Source organism: Misgurnus anguillicaudatus, chromosome 10, assembly GCF_027580225.2.
Source record: "Misgurnus anguillicaudatus chromosome 10, ASM2758022v2, whole genome shotgun sequence".
Taxonomy (NCBI): domain Eukaryota; kingdom Metazoa; phylum Chordata; class Actinopteri; order Cypriniformes; family Cobitidae; genus Misgurnus; species Misgurnus anguillicaudatus.
In genome coordinates this window covers 6,777,398-6,799,640 of record NC_073346.2, presented here as the reverse complement: position 1 = coordinate 6,799,640, position 22,243 = coordinate 6,777,398, and the positions used below count along the sequence as shown (strand labels likewise).

Genomic DNA, 22,243 nt, shown 5'->3' with positions numbered 1-22,243 from the left:
ATTTACAACAACATTAGTAAATACTGTATGTTTCTATATGTTCCATTCAACATTAACTTATTTCCCACCAGCCTTTTTAAAAAAGATTTTCACAAGTTTCACAAAATGCCTTCCAGGAAAATGTTCTTCTTTAAACATATAAACATACAAATATGTTAAATGAAAGAACAGAACCTCTGCTTTCAAGAACAAAACAGGAAAAAAGTTTCAGCCTATCTCTGTTTGTTCTCTTTTTATAACCTCTCAAATATGGGTGTGTTTCTTCAAAAAATCTGAGCAAAAGCTGAAATAATTGCATTTTTGTAAAGGAATTTTGTTAGGGATCAGATTAAGAACGATGATCAAAACATACACAGAGTTAAAAATGTTGTTAAATTAGTTTTTGCTTCTTTTTTTATAAATTGGGTATCTAGTGGATAATAGCCGTATTACAGATGACCATAAAAACTCATCAGGAAAGCGTCATTGGCAGGGAAATGTTTTCTCTTAATTGACGAGATAACTCATCAATGGCGGGAAAAGAGAATTTATAAAAATCAATGTCCTTATTCATAAATATGTCCTCGTTGGTGTCAAATGACCTCTGCCAGTGATCTGACTTTTCTTTGTAAGCTTAGAATTTCTTCTCTTTACTTACATTGAACAGGTAAGTCCAAAGAGGCTTCCATGTCGTTCTGCCATATTGAAAAACTATAATAGCAGAGAGGGACAAAAAGCACTAGCCTACCAACGCGTTTCCACAATGCGTTTTCATTCAGATCATGTGAACTAGCTGAAACGGACAAGAAGATCAGTGAGTACATAAAGGGTACTGTAATTGCAACATGCATTTGGAAAAGCGAGGCGCTAGAGAGCACTGTTCGTTTGAATGCAAAATACAATTTTACCACTAGATGGGGGGAAATCCTACTTACTGTGCCTTTTAATATTCTATAAAGGTTCATAAAATTTCTGAGCTTTACACACATGTGTGCAGAAACTGAAATGTGACGGTCAGTGGATCTCTCAGTGTCTCTATGATGGACACCATTAGAGTCAAAATCACAGTAAAATGAGCACATCAAGTTTTGATGTAGTATCATTTAATGATTTACAAATAAATGTATTTTCAGGACAGCAAGTGATATATAAAAAAGCAGCAATAAGCATAACAGCGTTATAAGACACGATGTACCATGGCAAAAAGCACAGTTACAGTGCTGAAATTACAGGTTGTTTGTTACTTTAACAAAATAAAGACATCAAGAATATAAACAGTGCTTTTCAATAACTAGTTACTGTAATAATATTACTTTCCCTGGTACTAGTAGTGTAACTTACTACTAATTTTTTTTATATTACAGTTACATCCAAAAAAAGGCTAGTTAGTTATTTTTTGTCACAACGTCACCAACGCAGGAAGCTAGCTCTATTTTCGTTCTGCCAACATGTTTTGTTGGTTTTATCTGCTTGAGCCCTATTGCAGATTTTAGTAAACATGTTACTGCTTTATTAAATTACACAAGAAATATTTTGAGCCAGTTGTACTCTTCATTCAGATTAACAGAGTGCAAAAATTATGAAAATTACCATTTTTTGGGGTGTAATGTAAAAGTAATGTATCTAGTAGTGTAACTAATTACTGTTGGCTGGGAGTAATAAATAAAGTAATAATATTACTTTTGAAAGGAGTAACTAGTAATGAGTAATATTTTACATTTTCTGAGTAACTAGCCCAACACCAATGATAAAAAAACATATATTAAAGATGATTAAATTAATAATAAATATCAGCAAATCTTCTGTCAGGTTAGTTGAACAGCTGTTAACAGTAAAATGTGCCATCACAGATATTCATTTATCAGCATTTTAAAATGACATTTTAAGTCAAAACTCTCAGCTTTTGTCTTTATAATGATAATTTTTCAGTCACATTAGATGCGTCTATACAGCTATAGCTGTGTCCAAAGACCTGATTGACATTTAGTGATTTACTGCAGAAAAATCAAATCTCACATTCAGCAGCTTTATCGCACCCGTCTGTTATCCAACATATGATGTCCCTATGATTAATGCACTATTCACCAGTCTACATCTGATGTAAAGGTCTCACCCAACAAACATTCCCATCTGACTTCCAGCTCTTATGTAAATGCACGGATGGAGGTTTATTTCTCTCTACAGCCGCTCACAGGTCTATCATCAGCGCCGGCATGTTTAATTATACGCATTCAGTATTGTCACATTGTAATCTTCTCTGAGGGGACAATAGGAAGGAAATTTTCACAGGCCAAGCCAGCAAAACCAGAAAAAAGACTTGCATGCAAATGTACGAACAATGTACAACTAGATAATTGTAGGGGAAGAAGGAGAGACAGGCTGCGGGAAAAGAGAGCTCATCTCTTCTTTGGAAATGGAAAAAGAGACCCGGCGAAGAGCTACAGCAGACGAAAAACATCCAGCGAGACACAATTCTAGCTTCTAGCCAAAGGGCTGTGGAGTAGACGTGTGGAGTGTGGGACGAAGAAAAAAATCAAGACTCCATTTTCAACTGAACACGAACTTGCCTGTGGCTATGCTCAGCACTTCATTTAGGAGAAAGATTAGATAATGGCTGGCAGCCGGTTAAATGCAATTGCACACATCAAGGGACAGAGGGTAACTTTAAAAAATATGCAATTTTACACCATCAGATATAATGAAAACCCTAATTTTCATTTTTTGTAGCAAACTGGAGAAAAGAGCATGCCTGCTAATAAGAAATGCCATGCACGGTAACAATACAAAATGAAACAAAATCATACATGATCATTGATTCCTGCTGTCAGAGGGTTTGCTACTTCATTCACATTTATTTTTTGCTTTATTCAAAAGCTAAGACAACCAACCAATTTAGGCCTGCGGGATATAGTAATCTCAAAAATGCCCTTAAATCCCAGTCACATCACAGGTACTGGCTGATTTACCCCCAACAACAAATTGTAGCTACATATAACATAAAACCTAATGATAAATATATATATATATATATATTTCCTAGGTTTTTTTTAACCCGGGGAGGCAGCCTTCTTGGACTTAACTTAGCTTCCTCTTCTTGACGTTACATTAGTAATACGCTCGCTTATAATGTTGAGTCATAGCCGCAGCAAATTTAACTGCTTATGCTATCGTGTATTGTGTTGTGCTATCTGCCGTTTTTCTGTGCTTTTCACTGCTTCTATTAATGTAAAGCTGCTTTGAAACAATTAACTATTGTGAAAAGCGCTATATAAATAAAATTGAATTGAACTGAATAAAACCAATGTTACCAAATCTGACAACTACCACAAATGTGCACCATCCACCTGGATGATGCAACTGCAGCCATATTGCACCAGAATGTCCACCACACACCAGCTTATTAGTGGAGAGGAGATTGAGTGATATAGCCAATCAATATATATGGGGATGATCAGTAGGTCAATGGACAAGTTTGGCCAGGGCACACCCTACTCTTTTCAAAAGACATCCTGGGATTTTTAACGACCAGAGAGAGGGGTCTTTAGTTTAACCTTAGTTTAACATTTCATCCTGTGGACGTCCTTATTTATGGTACAGTGTCCCCATCACTACACTGGGGTGTTAGGACCCACACAGACCACAGGGTGAGCACCACCTGCTGGTCTCACTAACACCTCTACCAGCAGCAAACTCCAGGAGGTCTCCCATCCGAGTACTGACCAAGCTCAATCCTACTTAGCTTCAGTGGGCAACCACTCTTGGGCTATAGGGTGATATGGCTGTTGGCATCTTAAAATGTGTTCCTCTATGTGCTGGTTAATGCCTACAGTGTTCTGATGGATAGTCTGAGATTCAAGGCAACAGCAGATATCACAATGAAATGAAACTTCAGTGAATGCAGTCTCTCGTGAAAATAATGTACTCAACAAAAAAGACCACTCAGCCCTTCATACAGATTAATGAAAGAGGAAATGGTTTTTCTTTTCATTTCTCTTACTTTCAATCATGCCTCTAAATGAAATTATTGTGGATGCTATTAGAGATATTCTATTAAAATTGCCTTGCTAAAAAAGTCATTACTGCACCTCCATTTTCTGTGGACGGCCCATTTGGAGAAAGACTGGTTTACATTCATTGGTCAAAACTTGACAGGCAGATAGCAACTAGCACTTATCTGTTTCAGCCGTATGTTCCCACAATGCTCTGCCTTGACTTTGGCACATATATTGGTGTTGACAGGGCAGAACGTTGAGATTTCATCAGCTGACTTTGCTGAAAAAGTATTGTGCACAAGAATATTACTCATTAATTCAGCAAGTGGCATTAAATGAACTTGACTTGATCAACAAAGAACTGCATATAGTATATACTGACCTACTGTATGTTGTGACTGAAATGAAGCTGAAGCTTATTGGTGGCTTAGTGGTTAGAGAGTTGGGTTTGAAAGTCACCAATTTGAGTCTCATGACCGGCAGGTTGCGAACACTGAATGCACTGCGTAATTAAACCACATTTACAGCGTAACAGACAACAACAGAGTACCTCTACAGTACCTAAGTTTCAGTTTCGTAATTTAAGTGCATTATCTTTTCTAATGCCTAAAACCATTTCGAATTTTCGTTTACTTTTCAACTAATATTTAGTTCCATATTTAATTTAATTTGAATCAACAAACACGTTTAAAATAGTTTTAGGTAAATATAATAATAACTCTGACAAACATGGCATTGAACCAAGACAGGTCATTCCTATCCTATTCTTCACTCACCAACTCATCTCTTCATCTTTCCAAATATTGTCAGGAGTTGACTGGGTGAAACATCTATCACCCTTTGATAACATAGCACTGACGCAGTATTTGCGAACCGGGGCAAATTCACAGAAGAATATTGATATACTTCAGGCCCAGCAGGCCAGAGAAAGTCTTCCAATCATACGGATTTTGTCAGGTGTTCCAGCGCTACACAGCTAACGTGTCAGGCGACACCGTCAGGGCCATGAAGTCAATCAGTCCCCAGAGGAGAGCGTTCCTTCTCTGCCTCGCCATCATCTGGAGCTGGGGAAGCCAATCATCCTTTATTCCCACTAGCTGAGACAAATCAAGGCACTCGGGTTACTTGAAAATCACAGAAAATGTACTTTGACATGAGCGTGTGAGTAACCTGGATTGACTGGTCGTTTGACAGGTTGGTCGGTCGATTGAGTGATTGACCGGTTGATCCTAATTATTTCCTTTTTAATCTGCTGATAAAATCTATTAGAATTGACTGGATTCTGTTTTGTTAAGGCTGGGATAGACCTGAACAGGTCTACTCAAATTAGATTTAGTGCCATTATATAAAGATTGGTAATTGGTGATCATTATTCAAATAGAAATGGTATAATCCAGGCAGATGTGGCAGGGCTTGGACGAGAAGAGAACAGACTCCCCATTGTGTCCCAGTGGGGATTATAACCATTTGCTTACGCTGGATAGGATTAAATTTGCAATTTGACAGGACGAGGCCTACCTCGCCTCCGAGTCCCTGACAAATCACTTTCTATTTCAGGTTTCAGGTTTCCTGCTCAGCACTGTCCCGCTGATCTTTAAGGAAACGAGATGAGAGGGACGATGTGGAGGACAACGTGGATGTCTAGGGATAAAGGAATGAGGTAAGACAGCTTCTCTGTATCATCCTAAGGTCTTGGAAAACGAGGCTGACGCGTCGAGAGTATTAAAGGCAAACGGCCTTCCCAGTTCCACTCGATCTAACCGGTCAGGAAGCCCCATAATTGGAGGTAATATCTTCTCGAGTCTGTCTTTTCAAGTCTGCCGGCAGCCGAAACAGACCTCGGCCTCTAATAGGCCCCATCCCGCAGACGCTCACAGCGTGGATTCTGTCATCTTTGTGAAGTTGCAGCCACACCGGATTCTGTCTGAGAGCTAATGCCTATTTCTATGCACGAGGCGTTCCAGATGTCATTACCGGCTGGGAAAACGGCACAAAGACCCACTGATTGTCCCCTGGCCTAGACGTGCCTCTTTCTATTCAATCACTGCTTGGTTTTATGTTGTTCAATCACAGGGTTTCATTCATCCTTTTTAAGACCATCAACCTGGAGCGAACCCATGTCAAACGCGATGATTTATCACTGAAACTTTATCGCGTTCATGCGTGTATGTGTGCGCCGTGACTTTTAAGCGCGGAAATGCAGACACAGTGCCACTGGTGGGTGACCTTGCCATCGCTATCTCGGCTCTAAAACGAATACCCGCCACAACAGAGAAACGAATATGATCGATTTGACAGCAGGACTGCTTACATCATAAACAGGCTCGTTTTGGGTTATTTCAACTGAAATTCTTCCTTCGGCTGACTGTCCGTGACATTTAAAACTGATCAATAGACATTTGAAAACATTGTTGTTGTTTTATGGTGGCCCAATCTTTATGCAGCACCTTTCAAAGTCCAGACGTCGCATTGTTGTCAAGGGCGCCCGAAAAAGCTCTTGGTTTTCATGTTTATTGGTAATCTTTGAGCTCTACAGATCAGAATTCACCTCTGCTCTCATCTTCTGCCTGAACGACTCCACACCACCCCTGACATTTCCCATAGTAGCGGCTCCCTAACGCTTCAGCAATGCTTTTGTGTTAGCGGCTTACATACTAATGCACATTATATGGCCATTATATGGCAAGATTCAAATATAGCATCTCTCAAAGGAATAAATATGTTTTTCATAAAGTGCTAAAATGTTAAAGTGTCGCAATTTGCAATGAACACGTGTTATGTAGAATCATTGAAACCATAATGATTTCTGCCTAATTAGCAGCAATTGTCTCATTGTGAAATCCTTTTTTTGTGTGTGGGAACCAGAGTTGTGTTAACGTCTCGTAACAAAAGTATGAATATTTATTTATCAAGCTTTTAAAGCTGGATAATACCCGTTGATTAATAACTGTGTTTATTCATGCAAATTTCATGATCTCAGGTTAGCATTTGATGTCGATCAATGAACTGTGTGGTAATTAATTCAGCCAATTAATCTGTTTTAACACTATTGTCGTGCATTCAGCGTTATTCTCAAACGTAGCCTTTTTTCATTCGATCTTTAATGCTTCAATTATTTTTCTCCTTCAGGCAAGATCAATATAAAAACCTGAGATACATAAAACATATAGTATCACACATCACTTCTGTAGCCATGCTGCAGATCTACATCCAGATGACATGCTTCCAGAACAAGTGGCTCTTTTGGCTTTTGTGGTTAACAACCACTGAATAAACTAAATGTCAGTAGTCTCTGCTCCTTCCCTGACCTCCCCTGTCTCACACAAGCACAGAGAGGTAAAAAGAGATCATACTTAATGGATCCATGAAAAGCTTATTTACTTGATAAGTTTGGCAATGACTTATTTAGTTTATAAAGCAAGCCTTGTATGATATTTGTCGTGTGTAGATCTTTCAGAAGATACTTTAGGAGAAGAGGGAACAGGTGAGCTGGTGCCAAATTCATTGAGTGGGGGTACGTTGAAGTTGAATGGTTATATTCTTCATCGAGTGGACGCCTCCATAACCAGAAATTTTCTACAGCACTTGTAGAGTCTCAAAGGGACAAAGGAGACACTGGAGAAAAGAGCTGTTACTTCAGAGGAATTCAAAGGTGCCTCTCGTTCAGCTAAGTTGTGGTTGACCTCCACAGACCTCTCGAAGAGCCAATGAACTGATGAGCACAATAACTCACGTCATGCCTCTAGCGCACAAGCTAGCAGTTACCAACCGAAGCCAATTAAGAAAACTCACACGGAGATAAGTTCCAACAACTTCAAACTGACCGCCAGGTATTTGTAAGCATTCCTCCAATGAAGCTCATGAGTGCCCAGTTTCCCCGAGCCAACGGGCTGTTTGTCAGAATAACAAAAGAGAGCAATTCTTCATGGGACAGCATTTCTTCAGACCACACAGCATTTCTATACATTCAGAGACGGTGAAGGTTATGGCAGATTCCAGAGGGACATTTCTGTACCTAAAAGCTGCTTTATCTGGCTCAGGACACATTTACATTTTCTTTTTTATGTTTTCCTTAAATATTAGCTCAATTGTAAAATCCCTATTACAATAATAATAGAGTAAAATCTTTATCATGGTACAGACGGGACACTCCCGGACAGAGATTAACTTAGGCCAGGACTAAACCTTAGTTTAATTAGGTAATATAACTAGTTTTAATAAAAATGCCTTAATTAAAACATCATTTGTGTGCATTTTGAGGCAAAACAAAGGGCCCTGATGTATTTTAAGATATGTCAGTGCAAGTTGTTTTCAGTTTGGACAGCTCTTACATTTATTTTATTCTAGGACTAGTTTCCCTTTCCGGGAAACCCCCCATTAGGTATTTACTAGACTAAATTATTTGGTAAACAGCAAACTACAGCATACCATAAAACATGGGTTCTTAAACTTTTTGGGGCCAGGGACCCCTTACGGGGAGGAACATTTCCAAGAACTCCCTTATAATTAAACCAGTTATTAAGCACAATTTATTGAACTTTTTACAATCTTAAAAATAATTTTGCTTCAAAATGCCATAGATAAACCTGTATGGTTCCATAAACAACCCTTAGCATACAAAGAAAAAAGGTACTTCACACTACAAAAAGGTATGAAAGAAATTATTCTTTCAAGAACCTATGACTGAATGATTCTTTAAGGAACCAAAAATGTTTCTTCTAACCGTGGGTTCACACCAGCTACATTTGAGGTGTCAAATACGCGTCTAGTTTGCCTCTTGAACAGTTTGAGTTTACTCTCTTCATTTGCGCGTGAAAGCCGTGTGTGAAACTCTAGTCATCAAGACATTCACGCAGAAATTTGCGTCATAGGAGGGGCTTCTGCAACCTGCTTCCTGTAATCACATCACTACTAGAGCAAGCTCCTGATTGGTTAACGCCAAAGTTAAAAATGTTCAACTTGTGCGTTTCCCGCGGCAACACTCAAATCACGCCATTCGCACAAACGAGACGCGGGAATGAGGCGAAATCGCGTCTACTACGCTGCACTAAACGCATCATTCGCGCCGCGAGCCCTCCCAAGTTACATTGACTTAACATTGCGCTTGATGCCTCTACCGTGGCTGGTCTGAACGCAACATAAGGCATGGTTATTCAATTAAGATTTGTTAAGATGTATTTCCAGTTGTGTTGGGTGCCCTATAGTGAGATCATCCTATCGCCCACATGTGAGATCGCTGATACACAATAATATTGGGGGGGGGTGTGATTGGTGGGCAATAGTTTACTCATTTATTTATTTGTTCATTTTCTACTAATTTATGAAAAGCCACTGGATTGGTTGATAAAAAAACAGAAGCTAATTAAGGGCAGCTGGCAACACTGTAAAAACCTCAACCTTCTTAAACCTAATGCCATTAATTCGAGCGCGTCATTGATGCCAAGCACTCTGAAATATCTTGCTTGCAGAGAGCGGCACCAACTCACTCACTGTTTTTAAACTCTGGCGTGCATAACAACCTCTCTAATGCAAGGAGCTGCGTGCATTACAAGCTCAGGTGCGAGGAGAAGCCCACAAGCTCTCTCATGCGAGGAAAAGCATGCAGTGCACATTGGTGTTGCAAGTGTGGGTTATGCGGGAATGTTAGTGTAAAACTATGATGATTATAATAATAGCATAATAATAATTTAAAACTATAATGTGCAAACATGCAAACTATCGTCACGAAGGCTCGCCTATCGGCCATATAACTGACTATCGTCTGGTAGTATGGTCTATCGGCACAACCCTAATTTCCTGTTTCTTTGTCATGTTTGCCTTTTAATTTTAGTGAAAAGAAAATGTCAAATCATCAACTGCATTTTATTTTTCAATTTGACAGGGAATATCCATTATCACCATGTAAATAAAATACATTTTTTGAACATACAGTTTCTTTAATGCAATGGTGAATCTGGTTTAAATTTTTATCATTATTTTAATTTACTTTAAATTGGCAGAAAAAAACTCCCATAAATTTGAGATATAACATTGTGCGAATGATTGTCTGTCAGTACAGGCACTTTTGTGTTTTGTGCTAAAATGTTTGTGCAGTTCAGTGCCTTGATGCAGTATTATTTATTTTATATCGTTCAATTATGCCGTACTATGTCAAAATGGTTGCTTCAGTTTGGTAATTATGTTTTAAATCTAATAATGTCTGCCATCTGGATATAACTTATCAAGAGGAGAAAAAAAATCATGGTCAAGATCAAAAATTATCATAAACAAATGTGAGCTGGTCATATGTAAACATAATTTAACATAAAGAGTATGTAATCATTAAAATTTTTTAAATGAAAGAATCATATTTAGCATGGACATAATATGGTTATGTTATGTTATGTTATGTTATGCTATGTTATGTTATGTTATGTTATGTTATGGCATTACATTACATTACATTATATTAAATAAGTTATTTGTATTATTTGAAAAATATGTATTTTGTGATCATAATTTTTGCTGATGGGACAGTAACGCATACCTTATATATAGGCCCTCTTGACGAAAACAAGATGCTGCGGGACGAGTTAAGCGAGGAAGCTATTGCTTAGATCAAGATGCCGTTCATACTTGAAAAGAAATACTGCCTTTTTCACTACTTGTGTATGCAAACGACACCACGTGAGCTCAATTTATTGGGTTTGTTGCGGATACAGTGAAAAACAAGAACATCTAATATCTTTAATGATTGATGGAGACTATAAAGGAGTGCCACGCTATTTATGCATGACTAATTTGGCACACTGAGTTCCAGCAGTGCTCAATTAAACTATTGAAAACTATTTTAAAAAAAGACACTATCTATAGCCTATAATATATATATATATATATATATATATATATATATATATATATATATATATATATATATATATATATATATATATATATATGTAGCATTGTTGCTTACCTCATATGTGGTGGATAAACAAGGCAAACATTTTTATTATAGTACATTAATAAAGTAAAATATTTCTCATGTTAGGTTGACATTTGCATATAATTGCTTATAACTTAATGTTATCAATGCCTGATGAAATGCCATTGTGTTATTATTGCAGCGGGTGACCGTACCCTTACATTTGTTTCTAGAGGCACCGGCTACGTCTGCAGAAGGATAAATGGCTCTCATCAAACGGGAGGGGGGATGTGAAGAGCTGAATGGCACGCTTTTTGAAAAGCAAGGGGGAAATAGGCTCAGTTTTATTTTGCTTGGGGCAGTGCACAAAAGAGGCGAGCGCAGCAACGTGGCAGGTTTTTAAATTGGGATCAAAAGGTTCGAGCTAATTAACAAACTAAATAAGAATCTCCCAAGCTTTGCCTGGCCCAGCCTTCTCCTTTCAGAGCTTCTCAAAGGCCGAGACGCGGCAGCTATTCAGTTGCCGTTTGAGCCGGACGCGGCGGCGTTTGCTTGCTTATTTTGTCACTTGAATGACTGAGAAACGATGTAATGCAGTCTAGTCTCATCCTGGCTGTCCGGCATTCTGCATGTCGATGTGACCTATGACAGCGAAGGAAAAAGCCAAGAGTTTTCCCAATTGGATGGGTTAATTCTATTTGACTTCCCAGCAGAGGCCGTCTAACGGGAGCGAGTGGGAATCGGATGCACATAATAAAGACAAATGGTGGAACATGAAATTTGATTCTGTCTGTTGGTGTGTCACCTCCCGATACAAAAACTGAGTGAGACACACACACACAAAACTACTACACTGACAAACTATGTCATATTTGGAAGGTCACACATCCAGGGACACCGCACAGCGTCTCTGTAGACGGGCTCATTGAGTACAGAGTGTTATTTGATTCTGGCCCACTGGCCATCATCCAAGGAGAGTTATGTTTGCATCGGTGTAAGATTAGTCATCTTATTATTTAGTATAAAGAACATATGTTCCCGTAAGACCTAACGCTGACGAGCACACGTGTTGTAGTGTGATATGAAAACACCATCTGTTCTGAAAACAGTAAAGGGCTCGCGGTGAAAGGGAAGACCCTGCGTGTCAGTGAATTAGGTCTCTGTCGTGGGATATTTGTTCATTTATTTCCATTTAATTTTGTGCATTTTGCCTTGATCTTTATAATCGTGCGATTACATACAGACACGTCTTTAAGTCAACAGGACTGCATCCAATTACTTCTGTACCGTAACATGTAATATTAAAGGAAAACACCACCTTTTTTCAATATTTTATTATGTTCTTACCTCAACTTAGACGAATTAATACATACCTATCTTTATTCAATGCGTGCACTTAATCTTTGTGCAGTGCCTCGTGAATGTGTTAGCATTTAGCCTAGCCCCATTCTTTCCTTAGGATCCAAACAGGGATGAATTTAAAAGCCACCAAAAAATTCCATGTTTTTTCTATTTAAAGACTGTTACATGAGTAGTTACACGAGTAAGTATAGTGGCACAAAATAAAACTTTTGTTTGGAGCTATAGAAATGAATAGGGCTAGGCTAAATGCTAACACTTTCATGAAGCGCTGTACAATGCATGAATTGAAAAAAGATAGCTATGTATTAATTCATCTAAGTTGAGGTAAGAACATAGTAAAATATTGAAAAAAGGTGGTGTTTTCCTTAAATATTACATGTTACGGTACAGAAGTTTTCCTTTAAACATATTAACAATGCAAAGACACACACAGATGCCACATGGAGTCGTTGTGTCCTGCCAATGGTGCCACTATATCGTGAAGGTCAAGATTATCCTAAAACACTTAGAAGTGAACGGTGGTGCTTTTTTGGAGGGGGGAGGGTGGTTTGAGCAGTGCAATGTGGCATTGCTGTACGATTCAGCGGCCAGTGCGTTGTCTATGTATGTTTATAAGAGTAATGTCTCTTGCTGAAGTCATTGGGAATTGAACAGGTGGTATTTACAAAATCTAGCAATATGCGCTATAATTGATTTTACTACAATCAATGTATTGACTTAAATATTATTGAAAATTATCAGCATTAAATTACAGAAATAATGAAGTATAATCATTTTAGTTTGTGATTGGATGATTTAAATTCATAATACGGAGAAATAACTATAAGCTTTTAAAGGTTGAAATATGTAGCATTTGAATTGCGCTCACCGTCTTTACGTTTTTTAATCAACCCCAAAGCCTTAAAGGATTAGTCCATTTTCTTAAAAAAATCCAGATAATTTACTCACCACCATGTCATCCAAAATGTTGATGTCTTTCTTTCTTCAGTCGAGAAGAAATTATGTCTTTTTGAGGAAAACATTCCAGGATTTTTCTCATTTTAATGGACCCCAAACACCCCAAGTTTTAATGCAGTTTAAACTTGCAGTTTCAAAAGGTTTTTCAAAGGACTCTAAACGATCCCACAAGGGTCTTGTCTGGCGAGATGATTGTCATTTTTGGCAAGAAAAAAAAGATGCACTTTTAAAACACAACTTCTCGTCTATCTGCGGTCCTGTGATGCACCAGCGCGACCTCACGTAATACATCATCACGTCAAGAGGTCACGGAGGACGTATGCGAAACTCCGCCCCAGTGTTTACAAGTGTTGAGAAAGAGGACTGTTCCAATGTTGTTGTATGTCGAATGATACTAATGAATGTCTTTGTGTCAGTTTATTGTTTAAAATGGTCCGCAAGTGTGCGTTTCATATATGTAACACTTGACCTTTCCACGTCATTACGCAATTACGTGAGGTCGCGCTGCCGCGTCACAGGACCAGAGATAGACGAGAAGTTGTGGTTTAAAAGTGCATATTTGAATTTTTCTTGTCAAAAATGACAATCGTTTCACTAGATAAGACCCTTATGCCTCGTTTGGGATCGTTTAAATTCTTTTGAAACTGCAATTTAAAACTGCATTAAAAATGTTAAGTGATGGGGTCCATTAAAGTCCATTAAAATGAAGAAAAATCCTGAAATGTTTTCCTCAAAAAACATAATTTCTTCTCGACTGAACAAAGAAAGACATCAACATTTTGGATGACATGGTGGTGAGTAAATTATCTAGATTTTTTCAAGAAAATTGACTAATCCTTTAACCAATGGCAAGTTTGGGACGAGATCATCTGATGTGTGACTTGGAAAATAGCCATTGTTTTTACAAATGCCTAAATAGCTATTCGGCTATTGGTGAAAATGATTTCTGGCCAAGATGAGATCAACCAGAGAGGAAAGTGTGCACTAATAAACAACAACAGTAAATGTAAAGCTTTCATGCTGTCACAATGTTGTCTGTTTCGAGCAGATATGAGGATTGACTGTGATGAGATAACACACTGGTAATCACTGCAAAACTCAATGTCTGCTATTAAGAGCAACTCTCAACCCCCTTTACAGATGTCAATGCCCTCAGATTCTTGTAATTACGCTCAATCTACAGATTTAAATTTATGCTTCAATGTTGTGTGGGAAGAAGGTTCAGTTTGTCTGCTGTATTAACATGAAATCAAATCATGCTATGTAGTGCATTTCACTATGCACCATTTGGTTCCTTTTCATTACAATCTTTTGTGTACATATATCGAGTTTATGCGGCAAGTGTGTGTGTGTGTAGATGTCAGCTCCAGAATAACCGAGTGACACTGATTTGAAATAAGAAAGTACAGAGCATTTGATTTCAACAAAACCGACATCTGTTCGCTCTCATTACCACCACTGAAGCTAATCGGCAGGCCGTAAGTGTGCTGACTCGGGAAATGGAAGAGCGTACAACAAGCTTCAGTGAAATCACACAGCTGCATGTGCACTGTGCACACAATACACAATTCATTGTGTGTGTGTGTGCATGCGTGTTTGAACCCTTCTGTGACCTGTCGCGCACGCTGAGCATCGACTCGCCAGCCCCGGGTCGCTGTCAGGAAATTCGGTTCGAGCTCACAAACACGACAGCTTATACATCAAATTTGCACAAAAATGAAAAATTACTTTTCACTCAGCAACTGACGCCCATCTTTACGCGGGAGAACTGACGCGATTCCTGTTGTCAGCTTCTTTAGAAATTTATCTCTGCTTCCTGTGGTGCAGAAATTCAGTCATCGTATACGCTTTTAAGAGACACATCATCAGAAACTAGCATGTGCTTATTATGTCAAAAGCATTTTTTTAATAGATATGATGTAAAAGAAGATTTTATGCATTATAAAAATGTGTGAAATACAGGGATTTCAATAACATCCTAATTAAAATAGAGTGAAAACTGTAACTGGGAAAAAACAACAGATACAAGTGCCATAAAATCAGGTGTAAGAATGATTAACTGGCTGTAATGAAGCGATTGTAACTCTTAGGTAGATAAAGCAATTGATTTTTCAATAAATCTTTCTCTGGCGCTGATTCTCTCATTTAAATGCCTTCAATTTATTTAATTCATTGAAAACGAAACAGGAGATGACACAGGCTTAAAAGCAAACCTTTTTTTAAAAATAACTTCATTTTGCAAATAAAAAACATATATAATAAAGACATTTTATTGTATTTAAAAAAAAGGATTTTATAGCCAACCTCACTGTTTGTTTTAGGTCATATTGGGTTAAAATAATTCCTTATGCTTGTAACTGTTTGAATTCGCTTTCACAACAAGACAAGCAAATAGTAATTTAATTCAAAACAATCCACTCTGAAGGTCACAGGATATAAGGTCAATTCCTTCAAATTAGGATTACAAAAAATTTCTTGGCAGTCAATCAGATGTTTTTATTTTTCAAGACACATCCAGTATGTGACATCCAGAGATTTTTAGGCGCACGCGAGCAGAATGCGATTGGCTGCGCAGACGCTGAGGCCTGAGGTCGAGTTAGACTTTTCGTTCTCTGTCATTTTGAAGGACAGGGTTGTAAAATCATAATCAATCATTATCCATCATTTCATATTTTAATGATAACACCTAATAGCTTTTGTTTTCCTTCACATGTCACATTTTTAATCATGCACTTACTATGTTATTTGTGAAAAGATGAACAGACACTGTGCATCACTTTACATGATTAACATCACATGAAGCAGATGAATGAATGTGACAGCGGAGGCGGTAAAACATGTGACCTTTGTGCCTGAACAGGCAAATATGAACAAATCAAAATCACTAAATAATATTGCAATTAAAAAAATCAACAAATACGTAAAATCTGCATTGAACTAAATTTGTGTGTGTAATAAACGCATCAAGGCAGATTAACTGTTATTAGATTTCTTGTCTGTACCTTTCTAATTAGTTTCTGTTATTTCTGAGATATTTTGTCAAAGATTTTCGGTTAACGTGACCTCTGGTTCAGACACACACGAGTGGAATGCGATTGGCTAAGGAGACGTTCACACACGCAAGCGCGTGAGAGCCAAATGCGATTGGCTGAGATGTTCACACACACATATGAGCCAAATGCGATTGGCTGCAGAGACGTTCAAGCACACCCGAGAGGTAAAATATATAATGGTAAAATATTTGAGTTACAGTACTAAATACAAACGAGACCCAAAGTCAAAACATTTTGAGGGTTTAAGTTTTTGTACCTGCAGAGCTCTGCACTGATAGGACGACTGTCATGTCAAATGTCACGAAAAAATGTGACCACATTGAAACCAGGTGAAGGTCATTTCAGTCCTAATAGTGTACATGGTGTATAAGACATTCTTCTCTTATTTCAAGTTCTGGTGATGCGTTTGTATATAGTCCAGCCTTCCTGATACCCTAAACAATATTCTCACATTTCACTCACGTCAAAGCAGTCAGAAACAAAGATTTCACCCAAAACTGTAGCACAAACATACAACAGAATGCTGTAATGAGCTACCGCAATGTGCTTTTCAAAGCAGTTCCCATTTTGGTTTCATAGCAGGAGGGCAAGACAGCTAATAACACACACAGGCACAGCAGAAACGCTTTTTCCCTCGACATTTACTGTCTTGTGGAGTGAGTTTGATCGACCATCTGGCCTCTGAGTAGCGCGTTGTTAAAACAGTGAAATCAATGGAGCCCCGTCCACCGTGGATGCCCACCATTACACAAGCCATGTTGATGGTGTAACACTTGAGCCAGTGGATGCATAGCAACTAACTCTCCGTCTCCTCCACAGTCTCCCCTCTCGCTTTCAACAGAAGCCTCCCCTAATGAATTTCCATGGCGCGATGCTTACTATGTGGGGAGTAGAGAGCTAACAAAACCACATGCCGGCCCATCGGTGAACAGTGAGACCTCTGGTGGGCGCAAGGTGGACCCGAAAGCCTTTACACATGCCATCGTGCATGAAGCCTTTTGTTTGATTTCTTGCACAAATTTCGCATGGAAGGAAAACAAATAAACACAAGCCATTCACACAGGCAGCACTTCAAAAGTACGCCAAATGTGCTCGGCTTTTATTTAACTGCAAAACGTGTATGCATGTATGTTTGTTTGAGGGAGCGAGAGAGAAAGAGAGAGAGAGATGCCACAGCAAGACTTCATTTAAGAGCTGATTTGACTCGGTTGTGTCAGTTGAAAAACAGGACCTGTCACATTCTGTTTGTTTCAAATGTGCCGTGGAAATATTAAAGCAACTGTTAAGAAAACATTTCCATTTACACCGCAGCAACAAAAACATAGATGTGAGCTGTCAAAAATCACAAATCTTCAGCACAATGTCACTGAAGTCAAAGCCACAGTCATCAATCACAGCCGCTCTGACATAAAAAGCAGAACATGTGGGGGGAAAACCTAAAACATTGACCAACACCGACAAACATTTCAGTACAAACTTAAGCAGCTTAACATTAAAGTCATTTGCATTTCTTCCAAACCTACATATAGTGCTAAACTAAAGAACTGAAGTAAACATATGCGCATTTGAACAGGTTTGAGTGTAAAATCACACATCTGTTGCTTGTTTTAGTGGGTTGCTGGACATGTTAATGGCATTCATATCTGCGTTTTTCTGCATGATATCGAACCGCCTGTCAAAAGTCATCTGCGTGCACATAAAACTCTATTGATCTATATTGGGCTTCTGTCTCCATGATCTGGTCAGACTGCGAGAAATCTCATATTTTGTACAAACAAACTTCAGCTCATTGTTGACTGGATCACAGCTGCTGTGTGAAGTTTCACATGAAGACGCACAGCTCGTGCATCAAATGCATATGCGTTCACTCCCAGCAAACAGACTTTATATTAGGAAAAGAATAACATTTGTAGACGTATAAAAGAGGTATGAGATCCAGGGCAGATGAAGATGAGTGATTTGAGTAACTCTCTTACCGATCCGTATGACATGCGGCATCCCGACCGAGCTGTGAATCCAGAGGAGAGACACGAGCATCCTCGCGCTCCAGTACTCCTCATATTCCCGTCTGTTCGTCATGACTGAAAACCTCCACAAACAAGTCCAAACATCAAATCTTCAGTGACTGCGACACATCGACTCTCATTCTACTTGGTCTCAACACGCGCTCGATCTATTCATTATTTAATTTATTAATTTCGGTGAGTAAGTGCGTGCGCGCGCGCTGCGCGAGTCAGACGAAGCTCCGGATCGGTGCGCGTGTACCTGTGAGCTACTGGAATGAGCCTGCAGGAGTGCCTGTACCCCTCTGTACCCCCTGTATCCCCCCTCTATCTTCTCCTCCTCCTCCTACAGATGATGCTGCCGCAACAACCGGCCTGGAGTCACGCGTCACTCTGGATGAGGAGCAACACTCTTCACGTTACACTCCAGTCTCCTCCTTCACACACTCCCATAAACAAACTCTTGTGAGGAACCAACGAATCGGCATTTAATTATTCAAGATTTTGAATTTTCTTCATTTTCAACATGCAAATAAGCAATAAGTTTTATGGCTATCAGAAAAATAATCAAGGCGCATCAAATTCTGCACATTCTGAGTTAAATAAAAGCAATCAGATTTGTTAAAATGAGCATGTTGATTTGCACAAAATGTCAGATTTTCACTAAAACAACACATATGATGCTCTGCGCAATCGTGTCAAATCAGATGGATCATCAGGGTTTGTGTATGCCTGCTGTCATGAAATGAAACTACCAAAATACTGATATATAAAAATGGAAATACCAAATACTGATATATGTTAAAAGATATAAATGTTTTACTCATTATGGTGCGGATAATGTACAGCCAGCAGACAGGGTGAACATTAGAAGCAACTTGCTGGCTGTATTATAATCCACTTATTAAACAGCTACTTGCCAGGTGATGTGAGCAAAAATATGGACACAAAATGTAGATTTGAAATATTTTATTAGCTTATTTTTCACAAACCTTCTGCAAGGATAAACAGTTTTCTAACTTCTTTAAACCAAGACGAAAATGCATTTGATTTAATTATTTGTAAATAAAATCCCATATAGCTTGTTAATTATCAAGCATTATTATTATTAATAATAATAATAATAGTTGGGTTGCTGTTACTATTATTATTATTATTACTTGTATCATATTCAATGATTATATATATATATAATTCTGCATATTTATATTGAATTTATATGAAATATTCAACTGCATCTGTCAAGATCTTAAGGACTCGCAATACCCAGTGTTACTGAGAATAAACCTCAGAATGTCACCATTGACAGAAGCAATTTTACTATTTTATGAAACATTAAGTATGTTTTTTAAGATGAAAGTAATATTAGTTAGTTTTTTCACAAATGTGTAAACATGGGGATAACTTTAAATAATTTTACTACTTTGATGTAAGCCATTTTGGCAAATGAAGCAAAAAAAGTGTCTAACAAAACAAAATGTTTTCTTGGAAAATGTATAGATGTTTTGCCCTTAATGTGTTTATAAAATAACTTTTACTGAAGCCTGAAATGTAGTTTGTTTATTTACGGGAACGCGATGGAACATGCATGGTCGAACATACAGCATTGCAAAGCATAGCTTTACTTGACTTGTACACAGATGACGCATGTGCACTCTGACATTGCAATACCTTACTTGGCCTACATACCCTGCTACCCAGTCTTATAAGGTTTCGTGATATAGTCACATACATTTTTTATTCTTTTTTGTGATATTATCACAAATTTCCGTTTTGTTGCGTGATCGTATAATGAATTCCTGTTTTCGTGTGATTATCACGTATTGGTTACTCAACTGCTTTTTCCTTTTTTCAAACCATTGTCGCTTCGGTTCAACCCATTATCACCACATTACGTACCTATAGTCACATAATTTTGTGAGTGTTTTCCGTGACACTGACACGTTTTTCCGCCTTTTTGCGTGAACATGTCACGTATTTCTGTGAACGTGTCACTGTCACGTATTTGTTACTTAACTGTTTTGACCTATTTTCTTACCATTGTCGCTTCGGTTTGCGGTTAGATTTACATAAAATGACATCCTCACCTAAACAAACTCTAACCCTAATGCCAGGCTACAATGGTTTAAAAATCAAAAATTATAAAAAATAGATAATGAAAAAAGGTATAAACCAATACTTAAAGGCGGAGTCCACGATGTTTGAAAAACGCTTTGGAAAATTAGACGGGCCGTCTACCAAAACACACTTATACCAAATCAAATCAAATGCCGGGTTGCGTATGTGTGGGGCGGGTCTATCAACAGAAGGTCCAGATTCTATTGGGGTAGGGGCGTGTTTGTTTAGGTGATTTCAAATATCAACATTGGCTTTCAAACATCATGGACTCCGCCTTTAAAGTGACATCATAACGCAAACACCAAATCTAACCCTAAATCGAAGCGTCAATGGTTTGAAAATAGGACAAAACAGTTGAGTAACAAATACGTGACAGTGACACATTCACAGAAATATGTGACATGTTCACGCATAAAGGCGAAAAAACGTGTCAGTGTCACGGAAAACACTCACGAAATTATGTGACTTTAGGTACGTCATTTTGTGATACAGGGTTTAGGGTTAGATTTGGTGCTTGCATTAGAATGTCACTTTATGTATTGGTTTATACTTTTTTTCTGATTTATTTTTTTATATGTTGCCTGGCGTTGTTGGGTTTGGGTAGGGATGTCATTTTATGTAAATCTAACCCTAAACCGAAGCGACAATGGTAAGAAAATAGGACAAAACAGTTGATTAACCAATATGTGATAATCACACGAACACAGGAATTCGTTATACGATCACGAAAAAACACAGAGATTCGTGATAATATCACAAAAAAGAATCAAAAATTTACGTGACTATATAACAAAATTTCGTGACACTGGCATACTACATACTCCTGTATGCGCATGAGCTACCTACACGGACAAAGTATGCAACATTACAAATATCCTACGGGAGGCGTACAATATTCTGATGACGCAATTTGCATCACAAGGGCCACACTGCTGACCCTCTATAGATTTGATCAATTCTGTGGTGTTTTGAGTTTTGTGTAAACTAGTTGCTCTCACTAAATATCAAACTCGAATTAATATCGTGAATGTGCCTGAGCATAACCATAAAAAGAACAGTTCACCCAAACATGAAAATTCAAAGGGTCCCTGTGTGACTGTGTGCTTACCATCATTTATCAAAACAACATCTTTTGTGTTCAACATGAAGAACAACATGAGGGTGAGTTCAAGCGATAGTTCAGCCAAACACAAAAATTTATATAATCATCTATACCATATGCTTGCAATACTTCCTTAAATGAAATCCACAAACACATTTATTGATTCATTAAGTTAATAAGTTAAGCTGCATGAATTATTATTATTATTATTTTGAATAGATATGCATGCTGTACATACAGTAGTTTTTAGTTACTACTTCGTACATAGTAATTACAGTACAGTGTAACATGAACGCAAGTGCAAAGAGTGACTCTAGAGGATAGTGTCAGCAGAGCACTTGATAGCAAAGCATACTGTAGCATGTTTACTGCACAGACTCATATTAAGAGCAGTATAGCACAGATATGTGCACAGTGGATTCTTTTCATCTACTGTACACTGTTGAGTTTGAAAAGCCCTGGCATTTGAGAAATGGCTGTTTTAATACTATTTGCTGGGTTAACTTGTTTTGATCGAGTTTTCTTAAGCCTGGATTAAATAGCAGCTTTCATTATAGCCTCTGGCGTTCACACTTTGCAGGAAGCGTTTAGCAGTGATAACATCCATCCTGTGCCACCTAAGGCTTGTGAGTTATCACGCAAATGATCCATTTGTACGATGCCTGAATTACCTATTTAATATCTATTACAAATCTTTCATGTATGCCTTGACTAAAAACGAGATGTAATTCTATGATTTGGCCTGACTTCACCCAGTCTATCTAAATGACATT

General features: G+C 38.1%; 1 protein-coding gene across 1 annotated transcript in view; it reads right to left on the bottom strand.

Annotated features, from left to right (window-relative positions):
• grik3 (glutamate ionotropic receptor kainate type subunit 3) overlaps positions 1-18,604 on the bottom strand; it is a 148,416-nt gene extending 129,812 nt beyond the window's left edge. Inside the window, exon 1 of the mRNA XM_055209467.2 lies at positions 18,224-18,604. Within this exon, the coding sequence (XP_055065442.1) occupies positions 18,224-18,326 (103 nt within the window). The 5' untranslated portion in view covers positions 18,327-18,604. The remainder of the gene's footprint in view (positions 1-18,223) is intronic.
• Positions 18,605-22,243: the final 3,639 nt, after the last annotated feature.